Raw genomic sequence first — 20186 nt, 5'->3', positions numbered from 1 at the left:
TTCTGTGAAGAAATTATTTAAACTTTGAAGACCTGAAAACCTGAAAGTACCCAGCCACAAACAACCACAGAGCTAATAGAGGAATGGTTAAGTGTCAGGCAGAAGAAAACACAGAATTTATCAACTTGAATATGAAATTGAATATAATATGAAATATCCATAAAATATGTTACTTAGTCAGGGGTCTTTAGTTTACTCAGTGGTGGAAAATGAGTCTATTAAGAAGAAAAGTTGGGAACCATTGATCTATATTGTCAAAACATGTTTCTTTTCTGTACTATATGTTATCTTATGTGGCAGCTAGAGTCTCTTACTCTCTTCTCCACCATGTCATCTCTGTTCCCTATTATCTCCTATCCCATCCTCATTACAGTTTTATCCCCAGCAACTGACGCAGGGCACCTTGCTGAGTGGCCAGCGTCGATGAGCTATATACAGTCAGCCTTTTGAGTAAATAGTCATAGACCGAGGGAGGTAAAGCTTGTTAGTCGGTCTCAGGGTCTGGCCAGTATGTCCCTACATTCATACGAAGATCGAAGCTCTGTCGAATGACTGAAGATTTTGTCTCTCATGGGGTTATTCAGACACTTTAACTAACAATAAAGCTAACATTCCAGTGCATTAACCCATATCCCACAATAGAAATACAACAAATGCACACACATATATACAACAAGCACAAGACACAGTACACAAAAACATCCACTGTATATTGGATCCAGTTCATAACCCAGTAGGCCACAATCCCTTTAGAATCTGAGGAATTTATCTACTTTTCTCCTCCCATCTTTGCTTTAGAAAGATATTCAGAAAATGCCAAAACATTATCAAAAAGATTTTCAATTAAAGCTCAAATCTAAATTAGGAACACAGACTTTTTTATCAGAAATGGCTGAAAAAAACTTTTCTGTCCAAGCTTTTAGATGTTTACCGGGCAGTGGAAAGTAGTTCTCAAGGAACTCTACGTACAATTTTGAGGTATTTGAGTTTTACAGCTTCCTGCTACTCTAAACTTCTGTTCCACCAGAGCTGGAAACGTACAGGTGTAATAATGATTGCTGCATCCCACTTAGGGGGAGCAATTCACTGACATGTCACTGTGTTTTTCTGGCTTTAATGAGACAAACTATCTTCTGCGCAATCAGTTCATTAACAAAGTTATTATAATTCATTTTAACATGAATGTCCTGCTCAAAATATAATTTGTATCCATCCACAGAGTCGTGCTCCTGATGATAACTTGGGACCTCTTGTCAAGCTATGAGATGTCTGTAATTAGCAGTTCCACCAAAAAGTGAGTCTCTCAGATTAAAGTAAAAGCTGAATCTTCTTTCTTTTGTCTTTCCCATCCCATTATATCATCTTCCCACATTTATCTAAAAGGTTAAAATTAGCTCTACATCAACCAGCTTCAACAATGATTGTGTATTGGTGCTTTAGTAACTAATAATATCATAATAATTGCATTTCCATATACATAATGAGTACTTTTTCCTCCTAATACTGCTGTAATTTTACATAAATTCAATCAGTAACGGAGTATTCTTACATTTATGTATTGTGTTTCATTAAAACATCTGAATATTTCTCCCTTAACAGTTTAACAGTTAACATGGAGGAAAAGGAAGTTGTCTTAACCTCTTAAACATATGGAAGCCCATTTATGTCAGGACCAGAACAAATAGAAGAAAAGTTTAGGATGATAAAAATTAACAACCCCTCAAAATTATGAATAACAAAGTATTTTTTTTTTTAAATTAAAATCGAATAATCACATAATTAGAGTCACAGAATATAAAGTTTTGTGGGTTTTAACAATTTTCCCGCTACACAACATGAGTTTTGTAATGACGGAGATTATATGAAATCCCATTTCTGCCAGTAAGAAGCTGCAAACTAACTATAATCTTACTAGATAGTTAACGCATTAAAAACTATACCTTCAGGTCAAACTCTATCTGTGTCATCTGGTCCACATTGAAGTCCACCTTCCACGTTCACCTCATTACCTTAAATCACATCACTCCGCAAAGCTTAACATTACAGTAACATTACAGGCAAGGCGCACCATATTATGTAGTTCCTCATCTAAATTATGGAACACAATTCGATATATATATGTACTGTTAGTAATCTACAAAATAAATGTAATTTTACAATAATAAGTCAATGTTGACTGTCAAATTAATAGATTTTGACTCTATAAATTGAGAATAATGCAATACTAAGTCATAATTTGGAGGTAGTAAATCAATATGTCAAAAGTCAGGGTCAAAGGAAAAACACAAATAAGAAGGAGAAATCAAGTTAAAGCTGGTTAGGGGAGATGAAATGGGGGCGAAGAGGAGGAGAGAAAGCATGGGATGATGATTAGCAAAGGATCCGGGACTGCCCTCGTTATCTGACCGACGGGTAAACAGGACGTGGTACAGTTCTTGTTCAGGGTTGTTCTAGACAATGAAAGAATACATGCTGGACTAGCGGACAGGTTTACGGGATCCAAACAAACAACCTGTCCGAGCATCTGTCATGGCAGATTGTACATGGTAGACAAACGTTCACTGGGTAGGTTCACACGGACAGATCTCAGCACATCCACTGAGGCCTGTTGTTTGAGAATGGTAACTACAGAACAATTTACGGAGCTGATGAGGCAGGAGGCAGTGGGCAGATCCCATTATCAGCTCAGCTCGGGGATAAGCTGGGAGAACAGGTCGATGACACGGACCCTTGGCCCTTGGCTGGAATATAGCAGCAATATAGTGGCCTCAATCCTAATTGAACATCTGGATAAGACAGGGGACAGGGGGCAGGGGCCAAAGACAGGAAGAGAGTGAAGCTGAGGGTCTACAAACTGAACCGGGGGTCTCTGATTTTGGGGAAACTTTGCATGAAACCATAGTTGTTCCCACTACAAATTTTTGGTTGAATTTTCCTCATATGTAATTATGAAAGAGATCGTAAAGAACAACGGGCTGTGATGGTGTAAGGAGAGATTGAAACAAAGGAAGAAAAACACAGAGGGAAGATGAAAGAGAAAGCGGCTGCAGAGGGTAACGCTAGTGGATGATCTGTGATGGAAGATAATCCTGATTACCTCTGACATGAAAACATGCAGGAAGGTGCTCTTGCTTGATCACGCGTGGAGCTTGTGCACACGTTAGTGCACACACACACACACACACACACACACACACACACACACACACACACACACACAGTCTTAAGTACTGTTTATCAGTGGAAAAAGTACTCATCATCCCTACTTTACTTAAGTAAAAATAGTAATACCGCAATGTAGACGTACCCTATTACAAGTACATTTAAAAAGTACAGAACAATGATCAGCAAGTATTTAAGTAAGAAATATGCTAATTTATGTAAAAATGTGCCACTTTGAGAGTGTTATATTATCATATAACATAATGTTAGAGATGATTATTGTTGCATCTGGCTTAAGTCCTTAACTTTAATTACTGTTTGGTGTTGTAATCTATACACGTTTCATATTTTAGCATTTTATAATATGTTTTAATCTGAAAAGTAACAACTCCAGCTGTAAATCATTGTAGCAGAGCAAAAACTGGAACAATATCTATCTATTAAGTATATTAAGTAGCATAAAAACGTATTAAAATTAATTATTAAGTAGCATTATTAATGGACATGCTCAACAACTCCAAATTGTATTGATGTATTTCCAGCTTCACTTCATATTATCATCATCGTGTGTGTGTGTAAAGTTAACATAATAAAGAATTTTATAGGCAATGATTCCCTCCTGTGGCCAAACGTGGAATCAACTCCATGAACTTGACATAGAGCACGGCAGATTAAAGGTGTGCGGTTACAAGAACATGAAGCCAAAAACTGCAACAAAGAGGACTTGTGTTGCTTTTACCTGTGAGTTTTATTGTGAAATCATTAACGTACTCTACACAGGCGTGCACAGGCCTTACAGAACATGCCCTGCATGCATCAACATCGTCGTAATAATCTACTGCTGTTGTTACAGAAAACCTCAACAGAAAACAAAATTTACAAAACTACAATTGATAAGTAGAGTAAAAAAAAAAAGGGAAGAAACACATTTTATTAAAAACTTTCCCTCATGCTATTTATAGTAAAAAAAAAATGCCCCCCAATATTCACAGAAAAAACACACAATGAAACATAAGACAGAATATAGGCACAATGTGAATGCACAAACCTAAAGCAAAGGGTAACTACTGAAGCATGTGGCTTTACACAGAGACAGACAGAGGCTCAATGGACAAATTAAGACGGGACCGTTTTCTGCAGATGTTTCTGCGTGTCAAGCATCTTTTAAACGCTTGAGCTAACTTTCCAGAAGAGTGGAGAAGAAAATGAATACATCTGGGAGCGCAGGAGTTGGGTAAAGCACAGCAATGAAACGAAGAAAGAGAGAGATAAAAAGACGGACTGAGATTAGAAAAAGAAAAAGAGTAAAAGTAGAGAGAAACACAGGAGGGGAAGGGAGGGAGGGGGTTGCAGAGGAAGTCATCCCCAGCTCATGACAACAAGCAGAGCAAGAAGACTTGAAAAGAAGAAGTGGACTTAAAAGTGTCCCAATCTAGGTCAGGAGGCGCAACGCCAGCGCTGCCCCTCCCCGAAATCCTTCCTCCCTCTTTCCCTCGCTCCTCCTCTTCCAGAGAAAACTGGAGAGGAAATGCTGGCCGAGCCCCCCCCCCAACCCCTCTGTGCCTCCCCCAGTTTCTTTCTTTCTTTCTTTCCCTCGTCATCTAATTCTCTCTCACTTCTCCTCTCTCCCCCACTACCACTTTTATACCATTTTATAACTCCTTCTCCTTTTTTCACAACCCCCCCTCATGCCTGACACTACTAAAGCAGCAGCATGTGGGCTTAATGGAAACCAGACCCTAACCCATTCCTCTCTCGCCTGCAGGCTTCTTCCTTGTACACTTAATTAGCTTCGACCCTCTTAAGCTTCAGCATGCAGAAAGAAACAGGGACATAGAAAGACGGAAACTGTTGCTATGGTCGAGTTGAGATGGACAGAACTTGTAAAATACCACCACCAATAACACTTCACGTTAAATGTGAATAACCCCCCTTGCCCCCATGTATTTCATCCCAACCCTGGCACCAGTCGTATATCACCATGTATCCGCTGGGATTGTGTTTTTAGTGGTGCAGTCTGAACAGTTATCGGGGCTGTGGTGGGAGGAGGGGAGGCTGGAGCCCGTGTGTCTGTGCAAAGAAACTCTATGTGCCTTTGTTTTGGTAAGTGGTCTCTATGCCTTAGTGTGTGTGTGTGTGTGTGTGTGTGTGTGTGTGTGTGTGTGTGTGTGTCTGCATATGTGGACATGCATGCACAAATGAGTGCGAGAATGAGAGTCAGGGGGGTTTCTTTTTTTTCAGAGATCATGTGACGTTGGAGCATGTGTGTGTGAGAGAGTTTAAGGCATAACGGGCTCGGTGGGACACGGACACACACAGCTGTCTGACATTCCTGCGCTGGTCGGAGGACCAGCTTATTCTGCTAGGGTCTGTGTGTTTAATAAGCACGGGGGGAGCTCTGCTTTGCACGTACGCACGCACATAAACACACGCAAACACACATCTGCAGTGAAGCAACCTCAGCAAAAAACAAAAGACAACAATAAACAGAATCAAAAAGTGCAAATTATCTGCTCTAAACAAAGACAAATGTGAAGGTTGGTTGAAGCACCGTAGTCAAACATAAGGAAGTCTTGCTCATATTAATGCATGTATGTGTATATTTGTTTTCATAGCTATAAGCACTCATGTTTGTGTGTATGTACAGTGTGTGTGCTTCTGTATGATGTATGTGCATTATCGACTTTGTCTGCATTTAAACTACAAAATAAATCCCCTGTCCCTCGTCTGTACAATTAGAATTGATAGAAACGGACATTCCTGGTGTGTCATGTGGCTCTTTTTTTTTTCATTGTTGTGATGGATTAAACGTGATTTTAAGAAAGAGAGCTACTTTTAAAAACATTTGGAAGGCACAAAAGGGAGGCACGGGAGGAAAACTTCAAGGCCAGGAGAGGGAAACTGTAGCTCCACAGGCACCGACTTTACCACTTTTTGCATTATTTCACATGAGCAATAAAAAAGTTCTCACAAAAGGAATAGGGCTCGAAACGGCGACTCATCCTCGGTTTTTCTTAAAACCGGCACTTTGTCGAAGCTTCTTCCAACGACTGTACCAGACAAACGATGAATACCCGTTCTCTATCTCTTCTAATTCTGTGCCTCACACCCAGTCCTGCAACGAACGTTTGCAGTGCACCAAGGCCCTCGGCGTCTCTTTGTTCTGCAGAGTCCTGAGGATGGCGTAGATTAGGACGAGGATGCACAGGATGAGCACCAGAGGGACGATCAACATGATCAGCGTCATGACCTTCGATTCGTTGTCGGCCACCGTCACGACCATGTTCACCTCTTTGTCCTTCTCTTCGGGCTTGGATGTTTGGTCTTCCTCTGGGTTTGTGTCTTCGCCCCGGCCACTGTCCGGCTCTTTGTGCTCATCTTTGCCTCTGTCTGAAGGGACGACTGGTTTGTCTTTGGGTTCCTGTTCGGTGTCGTCTGCGTCGGGCTTAGGGTCGGGCGCTCCCACGCAGCCCATGAAGTCCTTCAGGATGGAGCGAGGGTAGCCTTTGTCTGCTTCTGTCTTGTGGTTGTTAAACCTCCAGTAATTGCTGCCTTTGTAGAAATAGGTGTAAGCTGCATGAGAGGAAGAATAAGAGAGATTAGAGACTGCCAGCTCATGTGAAATTCATTATTATGTGAATATAGTGCAGAATATGGACAGTCTGACCTTGTCACTCCTCACAAGGAAATATCAAGCTCAGCCCAGCAGAGAGTGAAAACAATAATGACCAAGCTATCTAACTTAGCTTAGCATAAATACTGGAAACAGGTGGTGACAGCTGGCTCTCTAAATCTACCTACCAGCATCTCCAAAAGCCCACTGGTTAAACAAACACAATGGGTTACAATGTTCAAAACTGAAGTGTAAAAACAACAATTTGATGTTTTATGGGGCGTTGCCAGGCAACCAGCGCAACTCCAAAAAATGGCAGGCAAAAACAATTGTCGCTCGTGCATTAAAATAAATGCTGTTTTTACACTTTGGGTTGTATACAGACTGAACAAACAAGATGCAACATGAGGGGGTGGTAGGTGGATTTTGTCACCTTTGGACTGAATCAGGCTAGCTTCGTATTTACGATCTTCTCATCTAACTCTGGGCAAGAAAGTGCAAAACACTAACTATTTCCTAAACTCTCAAACTATTCCTGTACAGTGTTTGGAGAGGTAGTGTGTTCAGTTAATGTCAGTCATGTTGATCAAGATCTTTTTTTGAAGAATTAATGCAGATCTTTACATTTTAAACCATACTCATACAACAGACATACTTACTCTACCATTTGTCTTCTTGAAAAGGTAAATTTGAGTTCAAACTTTTTTTTTTATGTTTCTTAGGGGAGCAGTTTATCCTCTGCACTCCCCCCAAAAAACCCACATTATGCAACAGATTGACTTTTGCAGGGAAGGGCTGCAGACTATTCACAAATGTGTTCATATCAAACTACGAGAAACCAATAAAATCAATGAGATGTGCTGCTTACGTGCACTAAGATTTGGCGAAGGGGTGCAAAAACAACCACATGCAATCTTCTTGGGGTAAATTTCTGGGTGTGAGTGCAGCTCTGTAGTGGAAACCAGGCTTGCACAAAGACATTAGAACAATTTGGGTGGAGATGAGATTGGACTATTACTGAGTGCATTTAGAGCAGCTCTGCCACAAATCTAATTTCCAAGGGAAGGACGGGCCAACCCTCAAACCAGAGCTCTCATTCCTCCCTTCTCTCTCTCTCTCTCTCTCTCTCACCCCCACCCTTCTCTCTCTGCTCGGCTTGCTCCAGCCTAACCAGTCCCAAATGTAATTTTTTCCCTCTGTCTCTTACACACCCCATTTCACCCCTCTAACCTCTCGTTCTTTCTCCACCTCCACCTCTCCTCACACACGCTGCTCTCCTGCTTTCTACACTGTATGTACAGCTTTTTGTGTCTGTTGGGATTCTCATAAACAGAAGCTGCTCCCTTTCTCCAAATAAAGGCTGTATTTGCTTTATTGAAAGTCCCCCTCTTGCTCAATAATATGTTTTTCTTCTTTTTCCTACAGTTGGATGTTTGAGCTTCACTGTGCACAGTGATGTATGTGCAGAGTTTGACACTGGAAGGATGTGTTAGTTAGTTTAGTTTTCCTGGAGGTCCATTCTGGTCCACTACGCAACTTGTGCGAGTGTGATGTAGAAACTTGAAGCCTCCAGTGCACATACACTGAAAACTGACAGTGGAGTAGGACACATACTGTGTCCAGCAGGAAAACTTTTACATATTCATAGATTTTGGCCTTCTTTATGAGGTAGAAGGAGCCTTTACAAGGGTTTTAATGTGGAAATTATACTTTCTTTGTGTAAAAAATATCAGAAACACATTATAGTTTCAAGCAGACTATCTGTATATGTCTTAAAGGATCAGTGTGTAGGATTTAGTGCCATGTAGCAGTGCAGATCGTAACTAACTGAACACCGCTTGTGTCTGTGTCTGATGACCTGGAAATGATAACGGGCTGTGAAATGTGTAGGAGAAACTACTGTGGCTGCCAAACTCACAAAACACCTAAAAGGGCCTCTCTACAGCCAGACACAATTTTGTCTGTTCTGGGCTACTGTAGAAACATAGAGGTTAAACATGGCGGACTCCGTGGAAGGCAACCTGCACCGTCTGTAGATAAAAACGGTTCCAAGGTAACAAAAACACAACGATTCTTATATTTAGGTGATTATACACATTTCTGCCAATAGAGCCTCTGAAATGTTACACACTGGACCTTTAATACATGTCTGAAGGGGATCTTTAAAGTAATTATTTACCGCTGTCATCGCTGAGGAAGGCTCCTTTGGGGGCGTCAGGGATCTTGCCCCATCTGCTGTTTGGCTTGGGGAAGTCGCGGTCCGTAGTCCGGGTCTCCTCATTGTATCGCCAGTACCTGCACGCAGACAACGGTGTTCATACATTGTAGAAAACCCTTTTTCTTTTTAAATGTGTTAAGATCCTGCTGCATGTGTCTGTGCTATACTGTACCTGTCTCCAGAGAAGAAGTATGTGTATCCGTTGGGCTCCCACCAGATTGCTGTGTCAATTTTGTGCGCAGGAACTCCTTGTCCATACTCGTGTAAGGGCTGTGGGTATCCTGGCAGCACGTCAGCCTCCCTGAACACCCAGTATCTATCATCTGCAGGGACAAGGATATACATCTTTATACAGAGATAGTAACACCAACAGTACAAGCTTCCTGCACAGGAACGGAAAGTTAAGGAGGGAGGCAGGGGAGAAAAAGCTGTGGCATATGGAGAGAAAGCGATGGCCAGAACATATGGCAAATGTCATTGGGTTTACCAACTGCAGAAGAGAAGTAGAAAAGACGGGCAAGGTAGAAATGGTAGGCTTAACACTTATTTTCCAAGATTTCCTCATGTGGGAGCCAATTTCTTCTCTAACCCTAACCTTTGGGCACACTTTTCAGCCACTTTCCACCTCCACTGCCAGGGCGCTGCTGCATTGCGACATATAAGACTGAACTATAATAGTTAAATTTGTGCACTGGGGCTTTTTACTAATCAATGAACGCTACTTTGAAATGCTGTTTAAACAGTGTGACCTGATGTTTTGTCTACTACAGTAGCTGAATGATTTTGGATTCATGTGGTTAACATTTCTGCGGGTTTGGATTGCATATAGTGTATGATCCAAGGACCTTTAGAGTGGAGCAGAATCAACTTTGCGCAGCTCATCTTACACCCGTCATTCTCAGTGATGTCACCGAAAAGGAAGAACAACAACAGAAACCAACATTAACTTCTATGGATGAGAAAATGCAGAAAATGCATGACAAATCACCAGACGGTCTGATTGTAAAAGTGAAAGCTCTGCAGCTGTGAAAGAGAGTGCTGCAGAGAGGGCTGATGCAATCCTCTCTCATGAGGCCTTTTGGGGCTCAGCTGGAGAATGGAGTCATACTGGGCCAGCAACAGCTGCCACACTGCACAGACCTCATTCAAGACACCCAATGAACTCAGTAACACAGCAATACACTCATGCAAAGCGAAGAAAAAAAATATTTTCAATAGTCTATATCTGAGGCCATATTGTCAGAAAGTGGTAACAGTTAATCATTTGGCTAAACGGGTTTTCTTCGTTACGTAACCTCTAATGTTTTAAATATTTCTGTGTGTGTGTGTGTGTGTGTGTGTGTGTGTGTGTGTGTGTGTGTGTGTATGTGTGCCAGATACGGACAGATATATAGCTGTGTTGAATTATTATAAATAATATCCTCGTAAATCACACTGTGTGGGGGAAAAAAACATGCTGAATTTGAAGCACAGATCAGGTTTGTGTTTCACTCCCCATCTTGTGTTTATAGAACGCACTGAAACTGCTCCACGCTGGCTTCCACTCTGCTGGGAGGAGAAGTAGCTGAGAAATGCTGCGGAAACCAAGCAGACGTTTGTTGTGCCCTTAAGCAAGGCGCCTTAACGGTAAACAAAAAAGCTCTGCGTGGTGTTCCAAGGAGTTTTTGATGCAACACACTGTGCAGCCTGCTCAGCATGTGGCCGCTGTGACAGGTTTTATTGGTTAAAAACAACCTTGACATACCTTTAAAGAAGACAAATTTGCCATCGTGGCGCTCGTAGGCTGCGTCGATGTCACTAGGCAGGCCGATCCAGAAGACAGAGATCGGCATGGGGTAGTTATCCAAGACTCGGTTCCTCCGTACACGCCAGAACCAGCGACCCTGCACAAGCAAGCAAAATAATGCTTATTTTTATATCAAAATTATTTATTTTTCATGTCCCCTTGCATGTTTGTTTGACTCTAAGCAGGGCCGTGTTAGTTCATAGATATCAAAATGTAGGTCAGGGGTTGTAAAAACACCAGTGACACTTGATCCACAACATGTGGAGAATTAAAGTTTACAGATGTCTGATCAAAAGCCAACCCTTGAATTAAACTCAGCATCTGCATGAATAGGTTCATTAATTCTCTACTTCTCACCTTGAAAACAAACATCTCCCCCCTCAGCATGGTCACCGTGTCAAAGTCCCCGTCACAGATATCGGGGGCCTGGTTGTCCGGCTGCTTGGAAGGTCGTGGAGGAGCGGGGGGCCGAGGGGGAGGTGGAGGAGGGGGGACATCTTTTCTAATGTGCGGGGTGACAGGCTGGGAGTCGGCGGTGGGGACGACAGGAGGTGAGGCGGGGCTGGGGCTCGGCTCCGGCCGGGCTGGGGGACGAGGGCTGTCGCCGTCGGTCGGGTTGGGAGCTTCGGGCGGGGGGTCAGTGGGAGAACTTGAGGTGGGTTTATCTTCAGGAGGAGGTGGAGGAGGGGAGGTGGGGGAGTCATCTTTGGGTTCGTCGTCATGGGCGGGAGGAGAAGTGGGTGGAGCATTAGTGACGAGAGGAGGACCTGAGGAGGAAAAGATGGAGAGATTGCTCCAAAATTAAGTTTGTTTTTCCTCTCATATTTTCATCTGAAATGAAATAAACTCCTCCAGCCTGTCTGTGTGGCATTAGGCATCAATAACTTCTTACTCCCCTCTCCTATCCCTCATAATACGCTCTCTGATTCTCCCTCACACAAAGAAAATGTAATTTTCCATTTTGTGCAGCGGCTATAAGCTCATTTGATTGACTGTGCTGCTGCTCTTTGGAAAAATCAGCCCTGCTTGTTGCTAAGAGGAGAAAACACACAGATACAGTCTGTTATGTAATATGTATGGACAGCTGATGGGCTCAAAGACGTATTGAGTTACACTGAGCCAAAAATAATGCTAGGAATATATGAAGGCTGATGTTGGCCAGTGACTGAGCTATCAGTATGTGGAACATTCGGCATCTGCAGCGTTTTAACCTGCAATATATAGTTTACGGACAATGGAGATAAACAAAACTTTGTTTGTTTCTAAGGCTCTGCTTTTTTCCCAGTGTCTTATAACTTAATTCTGTAACACATTGTTAAAACTTTCAGTTATAAGTTTATTAGGCACCTCTCCCTTACTTAGTGTGCTTTACTTTACATTTTACAGTATTTTAGAGCCTTGAAAAGCTCACTAGCTAATGGCCTATTAGTTGGTTATTTACATCTTGGACAAAAAGTGACTTTTACCAGCTGCCCAGAGTGGTAGGACTGTATCTCTAAGGGGAGCACTCTTTCAAATTAAAGCCGCTGTACGTTGGTCCTTTGTCCTTTTCTTCCCTTTTTGTTAGATGATTCATGCTACACATGATCACACATATGTATAGCAATATTTGTGTATCTAAATATCACGTATTTTAACACTTTGAATTGTTTATGTCGTTGTAAAGCGTAGTTTGTAATGTAACAGACCAACTTTTACAGTAAGATACAGAGTAAGCACTGGATGCCTCAGCAATGGGCAGGAATCCAGCCTGCTAATTGTTACTGTTAAGACTAAATACTTAGGTGATAGCTCAACAGATGAGTAGCCGATGAGGAAAGACCGTAGTGGGAGCCAGAAAACTGCAGGTCTAATGGATAAAGACTTCTACCAAGGAAGCCAAATGTTTATCTCTACCAACAAACTTCTCTCAAACCTCTCTTAGTCTCCATTTAATCCTTTAGATCTGTTTAATGAAGCAAACAACTGTTTAATTCCAGTCAAAACATTTAACTCACACTACTTACAGCTGAAAAACCTACAACATTTTTCACATCTAGTTTGCCAAAACGTTAGTTTATTCTGGTGCAGAACTCTTGTGTAGGCGTATCAATTGGCCAGAATCCCGTGGGTATGGAAAGATTTGGGGTTTGATGAAAAAACCAGAAACAACATTCCCAAACTGAATCCGATTTTTTTATCTGTTATGTGACACCAGAGATGTGACCAGGACAAAACAATGGACAACAAAGAAATGCTTAAAAAAAAGAGGGGAAAACCATGAACGTTATTTTTGTCTAACGCAAAATAACATCATAAATCTGTCATTCAGAGTAAACGACGTCAGTAATGAATGACAAACGAGTGTTTTGGCCTCTAATTACAGCTCTTATTACAGCGCCACAGTAGAAACATATATAAATACAGCACACTCTAATATCCACATGAGCTCTTTCTCTAACCCACATGCACACACACAAAGCTGTCATCTGTCAATTAACAATGCCATCCATTCATAAAGCATGACTGCATCATAACGGCATGCGTGATGTGCTGTTTTCAGCAAGCTTCCTCTGGTGTTGTGGTGCGGTTGGCCGTGTGTCTGCGTGTCTGCGCACATACGCACACAGCCTCTTCACAAGGCTTCTCGTCTTCCTTTTTGACGAGGATCCAGATGTGATACGAGTGTGATATAACCTCAAATTACTGCGGACCTTCTGCTCAGTGATTTCCGAGCAAAAGCGGTCTGGGTATGAAGCCAAAACAACAAAAACATGGTGGTTTTTGTTTTGCACTCTTTAGTTTAGCAGTTTAGATGTAATCAATAAAGACAAAGATGAGTTATGGACATAAGTAAAATAAGGACATGACTCTTTAACGGTAGTCACAGCCTCAATTACATAATGTGTAGGAGAACAGATTTACTTCAACACACAGCTACACACAGGTGCGTTATTGTCTCAAACCTGTCTTGGACTCTTGGACTCGCCAAATTTTCTAGTTGGTGGTGGATGTCTTCTAACTTCCTCCTTCAAAAACCATTGATGAATTAATTCAAAATCCATCCACAGACATTAACCCGTAACAATGTCCCTTTCGGTCTCTCTCATTTGGACTCGGTCTTGACTTGTTCTTGAATAGTCCTGGTTTTGGACTCAACAAAGGTGGTGGCAGCTTAGCTTAAAGTTAATACATGTCAACACTATTATCCATAAAGCTCGCTAAAACATTTCACAAAGAGACTTCTTGTTAACACGGATACACACAGGGAGCTTCACGCAGTAAGTATTTGGAGAGTGCTGTTTGATTGGTAAGAGAGAGTGTAGTCAATATAACATCTTCTCACCGTATATGTACTGTATTCCTTTGATGTCATCCTCATGTAGTGTGAAGTTGTGGGTGTGACTCCACTGGTAGAAAGGAGCCATTGTGGCACTGGGGTTATCCGAGTGCTCCAGACCCAAAGCATGACCAAGCTCATGGACCGCGACCAGGAAGAGGTCTACACCTGCAAGACAAAATATGTAACTTTCATCAAACATTTGTGTGAAATAAAGGAACATCAATGCATTGATATGTTGTAATTTGTATTAAAAACACGTTAATTTGAGTAACTAAACTGTAACTGTTCTTTTGTTTATAGTATATACTCGTGTGTATCGATAATCCTTTCAGGCGGCAGCCCAGCTGACCAACAGAGACAAGACCACACCACCTATCATCCAAATTCCACCACTCGTTTTAGGTCCACCACAGAGTACATCCCATTGTCAGGAAGTCAGACACAGAAACGGCATAAAGAATCCGACACATTTTCAAAATAAAATACCCTGTGCGTTTCACGCTACATCAACATTGCGGCACCAGGCCAGAAGTCAATCAGTCAGAGGAGATTTGCCCGTTTTATATCTTTTTTAAGGACAAAATTAAGTTAACAAGTTAACATCGTCGGACAGGCAAGACGCTTCACTTCTAAAACACTCTCAGTGGGAGTCCCTTTACCCTTTCACCAGAAAGTCACAGGTTCAATTCCAGCAAAGAAAACATCAACAATCACAAACCTTGTGGGTTTTGGTTGTCCAGTGTCCAAGGCTCATCAGCGTCAAAGTGTGTATCCCCACCTATTCCTGGTCCAGGGTAGTAGGCGTGGGCCAGCGACCCGCCCTCGCCATCAAACAATGACATATCACCATGGAAACCAGAGGCAAACAACAAGAGGATGTCAGCGAGCTGTGCCTGGCTGCTGTTGATGTTGATGTTGCTTTCAGCAGGTAACTCCTCAAAGGTGAGCGGCGTGACCCGTCTCCACACGTCAAACGCCTTGCGGATGGCATCGAATGTCCGCTCCACGCCCAGTGAGGAGGGGATGTGCTGGTTCATTATACTGGAGCCAGAACAGAAAGCATATTAGTGTTGGTACTTTAAACATTCTTCTTTATTGTTGTCTTATTTCATTTATTGTTTTTTAAACCTGAAAGTGAGGTGGTCTTTGTCCCACTGCTGTCCTGTGAGAGCGTAGCGTTTCTTTCTCGTGCCTTCATCTATTTCCGCGGGTTCCCTGTCTGGGAGGCCACAGCGAGGCCGACGCATGGCCCTACACACAAACACACACATACACACACACACACACACACACACACACACACACACACACACACACAAAACACATACATACATTCAGCACATTATAAACTGTTAGCTGAAATAAGTGACTGCAGAATTTCCTTGTTTCTACAATACGTACAAAGACTGAAAGCAAGTACAAACAGCGAAAGTGAAGTGGCGTTCAGACATGAGAGGGGTTTATTTCCCAAACTGTCAAACTATTCCTTTAAGACAGTGTTTCTCAAACTGTATCAGGCTCTCCAAGCAGTTCAAATACAGAAGCGTAGGCCGACTCTATTCAGCTGCAGACAGTTCACACAGGGGGCAGATTTATTCCTAATAAGATTATTGATTGTTGACTGTTGTGGAAATGGGGTCCTCCTGGTCACACTCTTCTCTTCCTAATAGTTCCCGTTTGGAGTCACGACTGCAGTGTTTTTGAACCATAAATCTGACCTCCACTTACTATCTCGCTATCATATTTTAGCTCATAACCAATCATTGATGTATGCATGTGCTACGTACATGAACACGACTACGTAGCAGGAAATGCAAAACTTATTTTAAATTTCATTTCATCTATAATCTTATAGTTTAGTATTCACACATACCACCAGTGGTACATGTACCATAGTTTGAGAACCAGTGCTTTAACACGTTGTAATGTTCCCATAAAGCTTACAAACAGTGTGAGAACAAAGACCTACTGCAACGAATCAAGGTCACAGTTCAATGTGAGGATATGACACAATAGCCTGAGTAGCCTCATTAGTCCAGATGTGATATGAGCAAAATGAAACTCTAATTCAAGCCCCATTACCATACAAACAAGTTGGCACTGTTTCAGCAGCAACTGGTAATATTGTTGTGTGACAGTGGAAAGGCCGGCAACATGAAACAATCTGCTTCAGGATGCTTAAGTTGAGGTTTGTTGCCCACAATCCTCACATGACAAACTGAAATTTGCCATTCCATCTATACCATAGAAAGCATAAAAAAAATGAGAAACTTCATTAAAAAGAAAAATGCACATAAATCCCGACATGCATCTCACCACATCCCTGGATTAAGTTTGTGGTCACTGCACACAGATGTTAAGTAGTGTTGCACATTGTTGCACACTGCAGAATAAAACCACGGCTACAAAACAATATAGAGCTTACGCGACAGTCGCGGGGTCCATCTCTCCCGTCACCTCTAGGCCGTAGAAGCGTTGCATGTCGGCGATGGCTTTGGACAGAATCTGAGCCGACTGCATGGTGGACATCTGTCTGCTCGCCTGAGACAGGTAGCCGAACTTGCGAAGCCATGCCTGTTGAGGAGAAAGTCGGTTTTGCTTAGTCTGAACACATGTTTCTGTTTTTTGCCTGTGTGCGTGTTGCATGGTGGGTATACGTGTGCATGACAGCTACGACTGTTTATGCTTTATCCAGGAACAATCATGAGAGGAGAGAGCATCTGAGGAGTTAAAAGAAAAGAGAAAGTAGAGATAGAAACCAGATGGCTTCCATTAACATTACGACATTCCTGCTCTCATTCCTGTGCCTTCTCCTCACTGACAGCCGAGATGAGGAGAGGAGAGGAAGAAGTGGAAACAGGATCACTAAAGGGACAATAATGAAACTGTATTTCACTACTGTAGTACACAAGATGAACACAAGACTCTGCGTGTGTGTGCGTACTTCTAATGATGGTATGAGACCATCTGGCTGGCAGTGTAGTGACACATGCTGAATTTTCCTTCTTTGTTTCATGTTTGCTGACAGTGAAATTGAGCGTGTACAGCCACGTAGCCAAGCAAACAGGACGATGGGTCCTAGAGGGGGGGGGGAGAAATCTCTGTCAAGCTCTGCCCTTCAAAAACAACACCGCAGGGACGCCCCCTCCCACCACCACCACCAGCTCACACAGCCGGATCATGGGATACTTTCATGCATGTAGAGCATGAACACAGGCCAGGGGCAATGCACACAGAATTTCTGCATAGCATGACAAGTCTCAACAAATGTAATGTTGGGGTGAGCTGATCCACATTAGTGCCTGGAGAACATGATGAACTGAAGAAGCAAAAACCCTCTGATACAGCAGATCTGATAATCAATATCGGAATATTCTGATATTATTAGAGGCAAATATATAAAAGACTTACAACAGAATAATGTTGGGACTGTGTTCCACTGTTATGTATTGAAACAGTCAAAGCCCTTCCCATATGTGAATAAAAAACAATAACGAAACATGAGGTTTGGTGATGTTATTAAGTTCGCGCGGGATCATGGGAGTCCACCACCACTGCCGGTTTACCGGGAGCTGAATCATCTGCAGAGGTCTCGTCCTCTCCAAAACAAACAGTCCGGGGGATTAAAACCAGTAAAAACACTGAATAAAGCAGTTCCACCTTAAAAATCACTGTTTCTCCGATGATATTTGGTATTTCTCTGAGTTTGAACATTGTTGGAAACATTTAAGATAATGTAAGAACACAATTCAACTACATGTATAACGTAGGTCTAGTGTTTATAGACATTTTAATGCAAAATGTTACATTTTATAGCTTTAATAACTTATTTTGTTACATCTTTAAAGGCAGTTTGCTTTGAATAATGGTAACCTTCCTATTAAACATTTATAAGCAGCATAAAGACACTTAATAACACACTGTTAATGTAGTTATAAGCAGATTAAAGGACAGATTAAAGTGTTTATTAATGCATTTATGAACTATTATGACTGAATTAGGACACCTATTCATACTGATGTAAACTATAAAGACACATTTTATATGATTACTGTGTTATATTAAAGTGTTGATCAGTTATTATTTATTTACACACCAGTTATGGATGCTTCATAGGGAGAAGTCACAAATAAATAAACACTGAAATTGTCCCTACATCTGCTTATAACTATATTATAGAGTGTCATAAACAGCTTATTGTCATTGTTTGTGTTCTGTGGATAAATTCTAAAATCATTTCTAAATTAAACATTATTATATCTTCCAACAAAACTCCAAAAACGGTAATATTAAATTATTGTTTAGCCCTAAAGATTGTTTTTTTTCCCTTGAAACACAATCAGATAGACAGATAGATAGATAGATAGACAGATAGACAGACAGACAGACAGACAGACAGACAGATAGATAGATAGATAGATAGATAGATAGATAGATAGATAGATAGATAGATAGATTTTGCACTCTTCCCATGTGTGCCCCTCAGTGTTGTTGTTATTTGGAAAAAGGTCACATGACATCCCTGCAGTGCAACAGCCCACCTGATGCTTTATTCTAACAGAACACAGATGGAGATTTGAACCTGTAACCTCCTCATGAAGAGTTATAATTCTACAGTAAACTTCCTAAGATCATTTATATAGCGATACTATGACACTTCTAAATGCATAAAGTATTAAGAAACACCCAAAATGGAACCCAGTGATCATCTACATGGGGGATCTGGTCTGTACTTTGACCCCCAGAGACTGAGACTGTACCTCAGCACTGAAGCCGTCCTCCTCTGGGACATCTGCCGCGGTGCTGCACAGGCTCAGGGAGAACAGGGACGACAGTGTGATGAAGATCTGAGTCCAGGCTTGTTTGGATGCCATCTTCTTCCCGGTGCGCGTCCGGTGGTCCCCGGATGGCAGGACGGAGTTGTGGATTTGGGGTAAAAACAGCCCGGTAAGTTGCTCCGGCGGGGCAGGAGCGGAGGACAAAGTGCTGCAGGGTTTATTCTCTACCCCCTCCTCTCACATTGAAGCTCTCAAAACCTCCGCAACAACTGCGCTATCTGCTCATATTTGGAGCTGGCGCATCAGAAACATCGAAAAAACAACAACAACAAGAAAGTATTACGCAAATAAAGGTGCATTCACAAACCCTCGGAGAAAAACATGAATCAGTTCGGTTCTAATCCCTTCCGGGCGGCAGGCAGTCCGGTTTGAGCGGAGCCAGCGGTGTTCATGGCTCATCCAAGCGTTCATACAGCAGTCTCTTTCATGCATGCAGCTCACACTGTAGCCGGCGGGGGAATGAACTAGACCTTGCCCCCTTTCCGACGCTCACAAAGGCAGCAAATCAGCAACAGGGAGTCCCTTGCAACAAGTCTCCTTCCAGCTGCAGCAAACTCAAGGGTCCGGGCCCAGGACTCAGCACACACACACACACACACACACACACACACACACACACACACACACACAAAGAGTGCCTCTGAAGTAACGCAGTTTCTGAACTTGTTGCAAACAATATAAAACCCGAGTTCAAGTTCACCTGCGCCGTTTTGCACCAAATCTTTGGCTCTGACTCGGAGTGGAAAGTGCAGATATTTGTGTGCCACCGCCGTCCAACAGCTGTGTATCTGATAAAAGATTTCTAATAATGACTTCATATGAAGGAAGGGCCCTCCTCCCTCCTGATGCAGCAGACCCACATTGGAGGGTTCCCAGCCCGCAGAGCTCAGTGCGTCTGCGCCATCTCCTGCTCCAAAGGGAAACTACAGATATGTGATGCCTAATAAAAAAAAATACCTACCATTTAACTTCAGACCAGGGTTGAGAGGGTAACTTTAAAAATGTAATCCAATATAATTACTAGTTACCTGTTAAATTTTTTTGTCAGTAATCAAAGTATCACAATATGAAAGTAACGTCACTTGATTAGTTTCTATTACTTTTGGATTATTAGAGACATTTTACCTAAAAAAACCTTATACATTTATATAAATTATATATTTGCAAACACTTTCACATTTAAAAACTTCAGTTTATGTAAACACTTAATTTAACCTCTTGTGTTATATTTGTTTTGTTTTACATAT

The 20186-nt window shown here is 42.0% G+C and overlaps 1 protein-coding gene across 1 annotated transcript; it reads right to left on the bottom strand.

The window, feature by feature from the left end:
* Positions 1-3886: 3886 nt before the first annotated feature.
* Positions 3887-19742, bottom strand: mmp15a (matrix metallopeptidase 15a). Its single transcript, XM_051381977.1, has 10 exons — positions 18862-19742; positions 16527-16675; positions 15230-15352; positions 14820-15142; positions 14105-14266; positions 11137-11546; positions 10738-10876; positions 9166-9316; positions 8955-9070; positions 3887-6735 (listed from the first exon to the last, which is right to left on the bottom strand). The coding sequence occupies exons 1-10, from the start codon at positions 18973-18975 to the stop codon at positions 6266-6268; spliced, it is 2157 nt and encodes a 718-aa protein (XP_051237937.1). The 5' UTR covers positions 18976-19742; the 3' UTR covers positions 3887-6265.
* Between the last annotated feature and the right edge of the window lie 444 nt (positions 19743-20186).

This window comes from Dicentrarchus labrax, unplaced genomic scaffold (genome assembly GCF_905237075.1).
Source record: "Dicentrarchus labrax unplaced genomic scaffold, dlabrax2021, whole genome shotgun sequence".
NCBI lineage: Eukaryota > Metazoa > Chordata > Actinopteri > Moronidae > Dicentrarchus > Dicentrarchus labrax.
This window is presented reverse-complemented; position numbering and strand designations above follow the sequence as displayed.